At 47.9% G+C, this 11,885-nt stretch overlaps 1 protein-coding gene across 1 annotated transcript; it reads left to right on the plus strand.

Moving 5' to 3' along the window:
• Positions 1-6,452: 6,452 nt before the first annotated feature.
• On the plus strand, positions 6,453-7,140 carry LOC140851172 (uncharacterized). Its single transcript, XM_073242751.1, has 2 exons — positions 6,453-6,920; positions 6,985-7,140. The coding sequence occupies exons 1-2, from the start codon at positions 6,453-6,455 to the stop codon at positions 7,138-7,140; spliced, it is 624 nt and encodes a 207-aa protein (XP_073098852.1).
• The last annotated feature ends 4,745 nt before the right edge of the window (positions 7,141-11,885 follow it).

Here is an 11,885-nt window from a genome sequence, read left to right on the forward strand (position 1 = left end):
TTTAAAAATTTTGTATGATGAAAATATTTTTGTTCTTTGATAAAATTAGGATATCTTATGTCTATATTATGATATTTTATTTTTAAAAAATTATAATTTTTATTCATAGGATGTCATAATATAATGTAGGATGTCATGATATGCACAAGATGTCATAATTTTTCAAAGATTAGGAATATTTTTATCATTCAAAATTTTCAAAAAAAAAAATCGATCTGCAGACGTTAAATGTATGTTGGAAAGTGGTTGGACAAAAATACCTTCTATATTATAATATTCTGGATCATATTATGACATCTTGGGCTACAATACGATGTCATAATTTTTTTCAAAAGATAAGGAGTATTTTCGTTGTACAAAATTTTTAAATAAAAAAAGTTGACTTATAGGTATTAAATGCACATTGGAAAGCGATGACTGCATGGATCAATAGGATAAGACGGTGCACTCCACGTCGGATTTTCAACACCACTCGTGGTGCACAAAGAATTTCTCTTTCAACAATGTGATATGGCTAAATAGATGGGCCTTTGTATAAAAGGTTTTTAGTATGTCAGTGAGGTATCGGTAAGAGACGTGTGTAAATGGGTCGGGTTGGATTGGGTCACGTGTAATTCGAATTTGATTTGATTTTTTTATCGGATCTAAATATTGGATTCAAATCCAGTCCAATAGAAGATCGGATCGGATCGAATCCATGATTAAATCTTTTGATCCAACAGGTCATTCGGATTTAGTCGGATTCATGTATAATTCAGCCCGATCTATGAAATATGGGTTTGATTTGGGTTCGGATTTGAGCCGATTTGGATCTGAGTTATAAATAACAAGATTAATAAATAGAAGATTTATAAACAAACTTTATTTGTACTATAAATTTGGATTATGAAACTGAGTCTTCATATCCCACACTTCATCCAAGAATTTAAAAAGTCTAATCACATTTTTCTCACCATTGTTTCTGACTTGGTTAATTCAATTTTAAAATATTTTAATAAAATTTTAAAAGATGAATCTAAAAATCAATAGAATGCTTTTTCAAGAGCAATAGATATTTAATCTAGCTCGATTAAAATTAACATTCATGTAATATAGAAATAAAGAGAGATAAAAGATGGATTCGGATGGGGTCGGGTTAGATCGAGTCATCTATCTCAAGATCCAAATCAATTCAAAATTTTTACGGATTGGGTCGGGTCGGATTAAAATTTAGTAAATCCAGACTCGATTCGAAAAATGGAACATATTCAATTTTAAAACTTGATCCAGATCCATGGGTCTTTTAAAATAGTTTGGATCAGATTTATATGGGTCGAATCGGATCGAGTTACGGATCAATCCGGCCATTTACAGCCTTACTAAGAGAATAAAAAATACTACGGTGATACTATGACAAAATGATCTTCTATGGTTGTTAAGTAATTCTCTTCTCATTACAAACTTCGTGTTGCAATTTGGGACAGCAGAATCTAGCATTACTTTTTATGGCTGGACATAGCTGAGAAATCCAGTAGTGAATCTTGTTCCTCGCACCTTTATTTTCTGCTTGGTTTTAGCGGGCTGCTTAATATAGGTAGCCCATCTTGTGAATGACTCCCATGTCGTAAAGTTTTCATGAAGAGTAATTTTTTGTACACCGCATGTGATGTAAAAATAATACTATCTCATCTGATTGGATCATGTAGCCATCATTTTTTCATGCATATTTAATATATATAATTTTATTTTTTTATTTGAAATTATGAATGACAAAAATACTCCTCATCTTTTGATAAATTATGGCTTTTGATGGTCATATTATAACATCCTGCATGTCAAATTATGACTCATATTCATAACTTGATCCCAAGATGTCATAAAATATATATATATATATATATATATATATATCATTTAAAAATTTATAAATTTTTAATGATAAAAATATTTTTTTATAATTTTTAAAAAATAATTATGATTTTGTATGTATAGAAAATCATAATTTGATTTTAAAATATTATAATATAATTATAGAATATTATAATTTTTTTTAAATATGAAAATATTTTTGTCCCTCATAATTTTAAACTAAAAATAGAACTAACTTCAATATAATTAGATGATGTGTTTTATGTTATTTTTATTACACCGACGCGTGGTGCACAAAGACTTTCTCTTCCATGAAAGGAGGCTTCACGAATGGCCCTGGAAGCCGTTTAGATAATTTTTTCCGAGCATCGTGAAATTTACTTGATAACTGAGTCCCCTCTTGGCTGGCACAGAAAGCAATGATGTCCAATGACGGGCAGATTTGTAAGGGGCAGTTTTTTGAGGGATCTTAGTGAGATAACTCAATCCAGTTTCACTAGTCGTATTTTTCTTTTTAATATTAAACCCTTCAACGAAACCTAAAACAGTAGCCCGCTCCGTCACAATTTAAATATAAAAAATAAATCACCAACTCCATTCATTAGAAAATTACAGTTCCGTTAAAGTAACGTGCTTAACACTTCAATCACCAAAAACAAACCAAACATTTCCCTGAATAAGCGCATTGAAAAGTTTCATTTTTCAGCTTATTAAATATTGATGCGAAAATCCGCCTACGCCGGAGAAGCTGGAGTTATGGGGTCGCAGTCGCCGTCGGGACCTGTAAAAGAAGTCTAAATCGGAGGTGGGGTTGCTCCGGCAAAACCCTCCGATGCTCAAGTCAGTTCTCTGTCTCAACAAGAATGGAGTGCTCGAACGGAAATTTTAGCAGAGTTTCTAGATAAAAAATGAGAACTTAGAGAATAACGTATCTGGGGTCCCTCTTTTATAGGAGGAGGGGGCAACAAACTGATAGCAATGTCTGTAACCGTCTGGCAGTGGGCCGTCCAGAGTCAGGAGGAGTTTGTTGCGGAGAGTAGTGGAGTGGACCCGTGGCTATCATCGGGGCGTGCCACGTGGAGTCTGCCACGGGGAGCGGAGCGGCGTCCGTTGTCGCGACTTGCCAGAGAATGGAAGAATCGCGCGGTATCCGTCGCAGGAAGTGGAGCAGGATCGTGGCCATTATTATGGCCTGTCAGGGAGTGATGGAGCCGTGTGGAATCTGTCGCAGGAGGTGGAGCAGAGTCGTGGCTGTTGCTGCGGCCTGCCAGGGGGTCCAAGCCTATCAGTCGGAGTTCGGCTGGGGTGTCTGGCGGAGAGAGGTGGCTAGCCATCCGTCTGAGAGGAGCTTGGAGTCCGGCTCTCGCAGGAGTCCGGATGGAGTCTTCCTTCAATTGAAGTCGGGGACGAAGTCCGGCTCCCACAGGAGTCCGGACGAGTCTTCCTGCAGCTGGGGCTGGAGACGAAGTCTGGCTCCCGTAGGAGCTCGGGCGAAGTCTACCTGCAATTGGAGTCAGGGGCGAAGTTCGGCTTCCGTAGGAGTCCGGATGAAGTTTACCATCAGTCGGGGCCGAGGATGGAGCCCGACTCCCGTAGGAGTCCGGGTGAAGCCTTTCCGCAATCGAAGTTGGGGACGAGATCCGGCTCCCGTAGGAGCCCGGGCGAAGTCTACCTGCAATCACAGTCAGGGGTGAAGTCCGGCTCCCTTAGGAGTCCGGACGAAGTTTACCATCAGTCGAGGTCGGGGATGAAGCCGACTCCCGTAGGAGTTCGGGCGGAGTCTTCCCGTAGCCGGAGTCGGATATGAGGTCTGGCTCCCGTAGGAGTCTGGGCGAAGTCTACCTGCAATAAGAGTCAGGGGTGAAGTCCGGCTTCCTTAGGAGTCCGGACGAAGTTTACCATCAATCGGGGCCGAGGACGGAGCCCGGCTCCCATAGGAGTCCGGGCGAAGCCTTTCTGCAATCGAAGTTGGGGACGAGATCCGGCTCCCGTAGGAGCCCGGGCGAAGTCTACCTGCAATCACAGTCAGGGGTGAAGTCCGGCTCCCTTAGAAGTCCGGACGAAGTTTACCATCAGTCGAGGTCGGGGATGAAGTCCGGCTCCCGTAGGAGTCCGGGCGGAGTCTTCCCGTAGCCGGAGTCGAATACGAGGTCTGGCTCCCGTAGGAGTCTGGGCGAAGTCTACCTGCAATTAGAGTCAGGGGTAAAGTCCGGCTCCCTTAGGAGTCCGGACGAAGTTTACCATTAGTCGAGGCCGAGGACGGAGCCCGCCTCCCGTAGGAGTCTGGGCGAAGCCTTTCCGCAATCGAAGTTGGGGATGAGATCTGGCTCCCGTAGGAGCCCGGGCGAAATCTACCTGCAATCACAGTCAGGGGTGAAGTCCGACTCCCTTAGGAGTCCGGACGAAGTTTACCATCAGTCGAGGTCGGGGATGAAGTCCAGCTCCCGTAGGAGTTCGGGCGGAGTCTTCCCGTAGCCGGAGTCGGATACGAGGTCTGGCTCCCGTAGGAGTCTGGGCGAAGTCTACCTGCAATTAGAGTCAGGGGTGAAGTCCGGCTTCCTTAGGAGTCCGGACGAAGTTTACCATCAGTCGGGGCCGAGGACGGAGCCCGGCTCCCGTAGGAGTCCGAGCGAAGCCTTAACGCAATCGAAGTTGGGGACGAGATTCGGCTCCCGTAGGAGCCCGGGCGAAATCTGGTAGTTGTAGGAATCTACCGTTGGAGAAGTTCAGCTGTTGGCGAAGTCCGGGGTAGTTCGGATTGGAGTTGAACCTGGCTGGAAGAAGTCTGGAAGGGATTCGGGGAGTAGCTGATAGTCGTAGAAAGTCGGTTGGCGGCGAAGCTTAGTGAGCGCTTAGGGCGCTTAGGGGAACTCATGTTGAAGGAGCTCGGGTGGTGTAGTGGAAGTTCGTCCGTCGGGGGAATTCAGTCAGCGCTGTGGGAATCCGACTGTTGGAGAAGTCTAGGGAGATACCGTCCGCGGTCGACAGCCGGAGGAGTCTCGGGAGGGTCAATCCTGTTAAGAACTTCGGCTGAGGGTATTTTATACCCAACACCAGTTCCCCTACTTTCGAGTTCGAATTTCGAATGAAGGAAGTACAGAAAGACTGTCACAGCCGAAGTTGCTCCCTCGATGTCCGCGCGCGATCGTCCTCAGATATTTTGGCATTTAATGCGCGTGCGCCGGAATCTTTTCAAATCGAGGCGATCCGAAGAGGCTCTTTTGGAACCTGCAGCGGAACGGTGCTCAAGACGTGGCGCAATAAAGGCACTGTCAGCCGTCTGTCACTTTTTAACCACCCGCTGTGGTGAGTGGGACACGCGGCGAAAAGAGACCGGCCAGAGGGGATTCGCAATCGTCATTACGCCGGATCTCAGGGCCTATTTAAATCCGCCCTTCCGCCTTCAGAGGCCCTATTCCGCCTGAAAGTTCTATCGGTGTCCGCCTTTTCTTCGAGAGCCCTGACCCTCCTTGGCGTCTTCTTTGGCCCTAGGCGTCCTTCGAGTCATCCCTGTCCTCGCCCCTCTGCATCCTTCAGAGTGATCTAGGTTAGTCCCAGAACCTTCGTTTTTCTTCTTGCCATTTAGGGGCCTTTCCTCCTCCATCTTCTTCTGTCGTATTCCTCTGATTTGGTCTCCCGCAACCTCTCGTCCTTTGTCCCGTCTGATTTCTCCGAGATCTTTAGGGTCTTCGTTTGAAGTCATTCGAAATATCTTCCGGCACCTCCGCCTCTAGCGGTTCCGGGAGTTCTTCTGCCTCAGCCCCCCAGGAGCCCCACTCTGTAGACGAACCCACTTCTGAGACTGGGCTTCGCCCGATTTTTGCGTCGGATGCCATTCTCTGCTCCCTGACTCCAGATGAACTCCTACTGATAAGGGTTCAGTATGGAGTTCATCCGGAGTACGACCTGGAGCTTCCTGGCCCCTCCGACCGGGCTTGCACTCCCCCACCCGGTCGTTTCTGCCTGTATCAAGAGGCCTTCCGTGCCAGACTTCGGTTTCCGCTTCCGCCTTTTGTCGTCGTCCTTTTTCGCTTCTTAGATATCTCTTTAGCTTCAGTTGCTCCGAATTCTTTTAGGTTTTTGATAGGGTTCCTCTCCCTTTGCCACGTAGTCGAGGTTCAGCCATTCCTCTCTCTGTTTAGGCATTTCTATACCTTCAAGCGTCACACTTCGGCGAAGGACTGGTGGTATTTCTCCCCTCAGTTTGGTAAGAAGGGATTGCTGAAAGGTGCTCCCTCTTCAATCCACAATTGGAAGGAGAAATATCTCTTCGTCCACTGCCCAACTTTGAGGCTGGGCCTGCCCCCTTGGGGCTCTCTGAGGGACTCTATCCGCCAGACTCCCAGTCTGGGGGAGGACGACCTTCAGGCCGTCCGGAAGCTTCTTGATTATTCTGCTCCTTCCCTTCCCAATCTTCTGAAGGAGCAATTTTTGTTCAACATCGGCTTGAGCCCCCAGGATCCTGCGAGTATTCCATCTTTTCTTTTCTCTTCTTTTCTTCCGTCCTTCTTCTCTTCTCTTCTCTTTTTTTTTTTTTTTTTGCGTGTCACTTCTTCCTTTTTCACCCCATTGCTGATTTTTGATTTTTCGATTTTTTTTCAGGAATGGACGCCGAAGCAGCACGGATGCTCGCCAGGGGCCTCAAGGTCCACAAAAGAAAAGGTGCCGCGGCCTCCGGATCAGCAAAGAAGGCCAGAGTGGAGGAGACGAGCTCGACCGCGCCTGTCCAGACGACCCTCATGGTCGATGTTCCTTCGGACGCCGAACCATCGGCCCCCCGGGCCTCTTCAAGGAGTCCCCCCGCTGGGGCTCCCGTTTCGGGGGTCTGTTCCATGGAGGCGCCCAAAATCGAGAGGGGGAGGAGAAGGAAGTTGGTGGCCCGCAGGACGAGTAGCCGCCGAGCCGTCGTTGAAGAGTCCCTTGGTTTCGAAGAAGAGCTGGAGAATCCCTTCAATGACAGGGACTTGATCAAGCGGTTGATCGACGGCTGCATTCTGCCTGAAGTCGTCGAGAGGATTGACCGCGCCGATCCTGAGCAGCGGGTTTGGGACTCCCTAGGGTCCTTTCTCGAGGTAAACAAGTCTTCATTTAATTGGCTTTCCGATCCTTGTTCTGATCCCCTAGTCGTCCTTGCAGATTGGGCACCAGCTCCTTGCCAACATCGAGGCGACGAACTGGGCGAGGAGGGACGCCATCCAAGCAGAGGAGCATCGTCGGGCCAAAGTCGCTTGCCTCAAAGAAAAGACCGTTGAAGTAGTTACCCTCCAAGAGACCCTGGAGAAAGAAAAGTAGGCCTGGGAGGAAGAGAAGCAGACCGCGGAGGAGACGGTGAGAAAGGCGGAGGCCGAGGTCGCCAATTTGGTGGAGCAGATTTCGATCCTGGTCTCGGAGGCCAGGGGTCTTGCGGTGGAGGAGTTCAAGGCCTCCGCGGAGATGAGGGATCTGAACGTCCGATTCGGCTAAGAAGCATTCATCAAGAGGTTCGAGCTCTGCCAGGAGAATGTGACCAGAAAATTTTCTGAGCTCGATCTCAGCTTCTTGGGCGAGGAGTCTGAAGATGAGGCTGGCCCCTCTCCTGTTGCTACTGCTGTCGCAGCCCTCCTTCCAGGGACACCGAGCTCCCCAACTCCTACCGCTGAGATCTGAGACCTCCGACCTTGTATTTTTTCTTTTACTGCAATTTTCCTTTTCCTTTTGTCTTTAAGAAACATTCAATCAACAAAGTTGAATTTTTTGTCGTGGATGGCTTTCTCTTTCTTCCTTTCTCCTTTTTGCTTTTCTTTCTGCAATGAAACGTGCCTTGACGCTTTGGTCTCCCGATGGCAGCGTCCTGCCGAAGCACTTCCCCTACCCCAGGAAATTCCGCTGAAGTTCACGATCCAGCGGCTGAAGAAGGAAGTTCTTCATTTGACAAAAAGGTCGAAGAAGATGGAAGGCGAGCTTCGCAGGTTGAGGGAGGGTCACTCTGAAGCCACCGCGGAGGCCCCCCGCTTTCGGAATCTCCACGTGAAGGGGATCATGGAGTACAGCCGAAGGAAGGTGAACTTCGCAAAGGAGCTTGAGGAACACAAGAAGCGCGCCAACGATCGAATTTGGGCTCAAGCTGCTAAGATCAGTTCTCTCAGGGTGGAACTGTCAGCTGCGCAGGAGAGGATTGGCCAACTGGAGGGAAGTTCATCTCGGCTCTTGGCTCGGGCCGACGGCGATCAGGAGTGGTCGAAGAAGGTCTCCGACCTTCAGCAGCAGCTTCAGGATGTCGAGGTGGGCTACGACGCACATCGGGCCGGCTGGCGCGGGCAGGTGGATGAATACAAAGGGAGACTCAGGGTGGCGACCGACGAAGTTGCCCTTCTTTAAGGGCAGCTGGCTGGCAGGGCCCAGCTCGCTTCCTCTCGGGATTCCAGCGAACTCCAATCCCTGAGAAGAACTGCAGAAGAGCCTGGCTAGCCAGTAATTGAAGATCCAGCTGGCATGCAAGCAGCAGGCCGTTAAGGACGCAGAGGCGAAATCCGAGGTCTTGAGAAAAAGACGTCGAGAGGCGGAGAGCGAAAGCCAGCGATATCATCGAAGATACATGGAGATATTAATGAGAGAGAGAGAATTGGAAGCAGAAATCGGACGTTTAAGAGATTCCCTGACGAGGGTCGAAGTCGAAAGTTCGAGGTCGGAGGAAGCCGGGCCCCCTTAGGGCTCTTTTTGTCTTTCCGTCTTCCCATGTATATATTTTTTCTTCTGTTGTTTCGTCTTGTTCTTGTCGTTTTGCTTTTCTTTCTTTAGCCTGCTGGGCTTTGTAGTGTATATTTTGTGAATGAAATGAAAAGGAGATTTTGTGTTACCTCGTCCACGTGTTGTATTAAATTGTCGTCCGTCGAACTTCTTTTATCTTTAAGACTTGTCCGACGTCGATGTCGTTTGGAGGTACCCAATCGTCGCCACGCTGATTTGCTTTTCTTGTCGTCCATGGCCGTAGGCTCGAGCTTGGTGGTCCAAACTCCGCATTACCTCGAAGGTGTCGTTGTTTTCTTGACTTGTGTCGAGAGCCTTCTTAGAGGTCGGGGATGTTTGGTAGGAACTTCCCGTCTTTGTTGAGATGAGGTTCCTTAGATTTTTGGTGTGGTTTATTTTTTGTCTGTTGCCGGCGTAATTCGTCGCTTTCCTTTTTAATTTTCCTCCTCTTTTCGAGTGAGGGTCCTCCCCTTGCTTTTTGAGGGGTCGCGTAGAAGTGTAGAGGTGCCATTGAGGGGACTTTTTCCCTTATTCAATTTTGTTGGGCAGCCGGGTCCTTGTCATCGTTAGGACGAGGTTCTCCCTCTATTCTTGACGTAGTCGATCTCAGTTCAGGTTAGGACGAGGTTCCCCTCCTGTTCCCAGCGGGGCTGTGGGGGCACATAAGGATCGTTGCAAGGGCCTCTCCCCCCATCCGGTCTAAAAGAACCGGGCCTTCAACTTTGCTCATGTTAGGGCGAGGTTCTCCTCCTGTCCCTAACAAGGCTGTGGGGGCACATGTGGGCGCTGTTTGGCCTCTCCCCCCATCCGGTCTAAGAGGAACCGGGCCTTCGACTTTGCTCACGTTAGGGCGAGATCCTCCTCCTGTCCCTAACGTGGCTGTGGGGGCGCATAAGGGCGTTGTAGGACCTCTCCCCATCCGGTCTAAAAGAACCGGACCTTTGACTTTGCTCATGTTAGGGCGATGTTCTCCTCCTGTCCCTAACATGGCTGTGGGGGCGCGTAAGGGCGTTGTAGGGCCTCTCCCCCCATCCGGTCTAAAAGAACCGGGTCTTTGACTTTGCTCATGTTAGGGCGAGGTTCTCCTCCTATCCCCAACATGGCCCAGGGGGCATCTAAGGACCGTTATATGGGCCTCTCCTCCGATCCGATCTTAAAATAATCGGATCTTCATTTTGCTCATGTTAGGACGAGGTTCTCCTCCTGTTCCTAACATGACCATGGGGGCACTCAAGGGCCGTTATATGGGCCTTTCCCCCGATCCGATCTTAAAATAATCGAATTTTCATTTTGCTCATATTAGGACGAGGTTCTCCTCCTGTCCCTAACATGACCTTGTTTTAATTGTTTGAAGGAATTATCCCCAATCGTAACAAATCCATGTCAAAAGGGAAAGACATGCAAAGTCGAAAGGAATTTTGATTCAAAGCAAAATCGTGAGCAGTACATTTACAGGTTTCTCGAGTTCCATGGTCGTGGAAGGTCTGCTCCTCTTTGAGGCCCTTCGATGATGGAGTCGATGGTCCCGATTGGAGGCCGATCTCCGGACTGCTCCTCCCTCCTTGACGGTTCAGGTTGCGGCAGGGTCCTTGACCGATCTTCTCTACCCTCAGGCCGGCGTCGAATGAACCTATCGAGTCGAACTCACCGGATGAGCTCCTCGATCTCGTCTCGGAGCTGGATGCATTCCTCCGTGTTATGGCCGTGGTCACGATGGTAGAGACAGAACTTGTTGGGGTTGCGCTTCTCGAGGTGTGTGTGCATCCTCTCTGGCCTAGGGAGCTGCTCCCTAACTTCCATCAGTACCTGGGTCTTCGAGGCATTGAGGGGGGCGTAGTTGCGGAATCTTTCCGGTGGAGAACCCCGCCGAATCCCGCGATTCGGACTTCTCTGCCTACGTATCCGGGGAGAAGTACGGACACGCTTGTGCCCAGGAGGGGTTCGAGAACGTGACTGAACTTCCCTCGGTCCTTTTTCGACTACGGGCTTACTCGAGTCTTCCGTCCGCCGTTCTTTCGCAGTCTCCTCATCCTTCATTTTGAAGGCTTCTTCCGTTCGGACGTACCCTTCAGCCTGAGCCAACAAATCAGCAAAATCTCTGGGGTACTTCTTCTTCAGGGAGAACAAAAGGTCATTCTTCTGAAGGCCGCCTTTCAGAGTGGCCATTGCTATCGATTGGTCCAAATTTCGGACCTCCAGCGCTGCGACATTGAAATAGTTGATGTAGGCCCGAATGAACTCCCCCTCCCTGAATAAGGGCTTAACACTTCAATCACCAAACATTTCCCTGAACAAGGGCATTGAAAAGTTTCATTTTTCAGCTTACTAAATAAAAGCTTTTCTTGTCTCACGATTGCCCTGTCCGCTTTCTATTTCCTCGTAATGCATCTATCGCCTTTTAGTTGTCACAACAGCTACCATTCATCAACAAAAATCTCGCTCTTTTGCATCTTGGCCTGCGCACAGGCACCTTTTAAGCACTAGACAAATCTTTTTCCGACTCTTCAAACTTGGTTCCGTTTGCAGTGAAAGCATACAACCCTGTCCTGTCTTTTGTACCATTTCACACCCACCACTTGCTGCTGCCTGCAGCAACTGCTGCAGGCTTGCAGGCATGAGCTCCGGTTCTAATCTCCTTTCTATCACATGTATCCATTAACCAAGGCTGCCCTCTCTCTGCCTCTTCTTTCTTCTTACGTAAAAAAAAAAAAATACAGCCATCTCCGCTTTCTCTATTGTGAAGAGCTGGCTACCAAGGAAGTCGAAGAAAAACTCAACACCAAAATCTAAAATCTAAAGCCAGACCACAAATTTCACGGAGAGCCATAAAAGCAGGAACAGAAAAAAAAAAAAAAACTGAGAGCCCAAGGCCAACCTTTCTTGGTTTCTTTTGGGTAGGAAAAAGCCAAGCAAATGAGAACAGTGAGAAAAGAAGAATGAACAAGAGATGGATAACGCGAAAAAGGGATTGATTCCCACTTCATTTTGGTTTTACATCACCACGGTTGATGGTTCTAGTAAATGCATTTAATCTAATCCCTCCACAGAGTACAGAATACAACAAAAGCCACAGCCCATCTCCCCCCTTTCCTGCTCCACCATTAGAGCTCATCATCCCCTCCACCGTCAAAAAACAAAAAAGTGCAAAAAAAAAATAAAGATCGGAACGAGTATGACCAAAACCAGAGGAGGAAAAAATAAATAAAAAAAGAAATAAATTAAGAAAAAAAAAAGCTAACTTTCAATAAAAAACAGGGGAAGAACACACCTTTCGTCTCACCCACCCATCAAAATCTCTCCTTTCTCTCATG

The sequence above is a fragment of the Elaeis guineensis genome, chromosome 8, assembly GCF_000442705.2.
Source record: "Elaeis guineensis isolate ETL-2024a chromosome 8, EG11, whole genome shotgun sequence".
NCBI classification, from domain to species: Eukaryota; Viridiplantae; Streptophyta; class Magnoliopsida; order Arecales; family Arecaceae; genus Elaeis; species Elaeis guineensis.

What these genes read in the sequence shown, in the direction of transcription:
- LOC140851172 (XM_073242751.1), top strand. Translation starts at nt 6,453, where the DNA reads ATGGACGCCGAAGCAGCACGGATGCTCGCCAGGGGCCTCAAGGTCCAC. An exon ending in CCCTAGGGTCCTTTCTCGAG is followed by an intron (nt 6,921 to 6,984) that starts GTAAACAAGTCT and finishes TCGTCCTTGCAG; the next exon opens with ATTGGGCACCAGCTCCTTGC.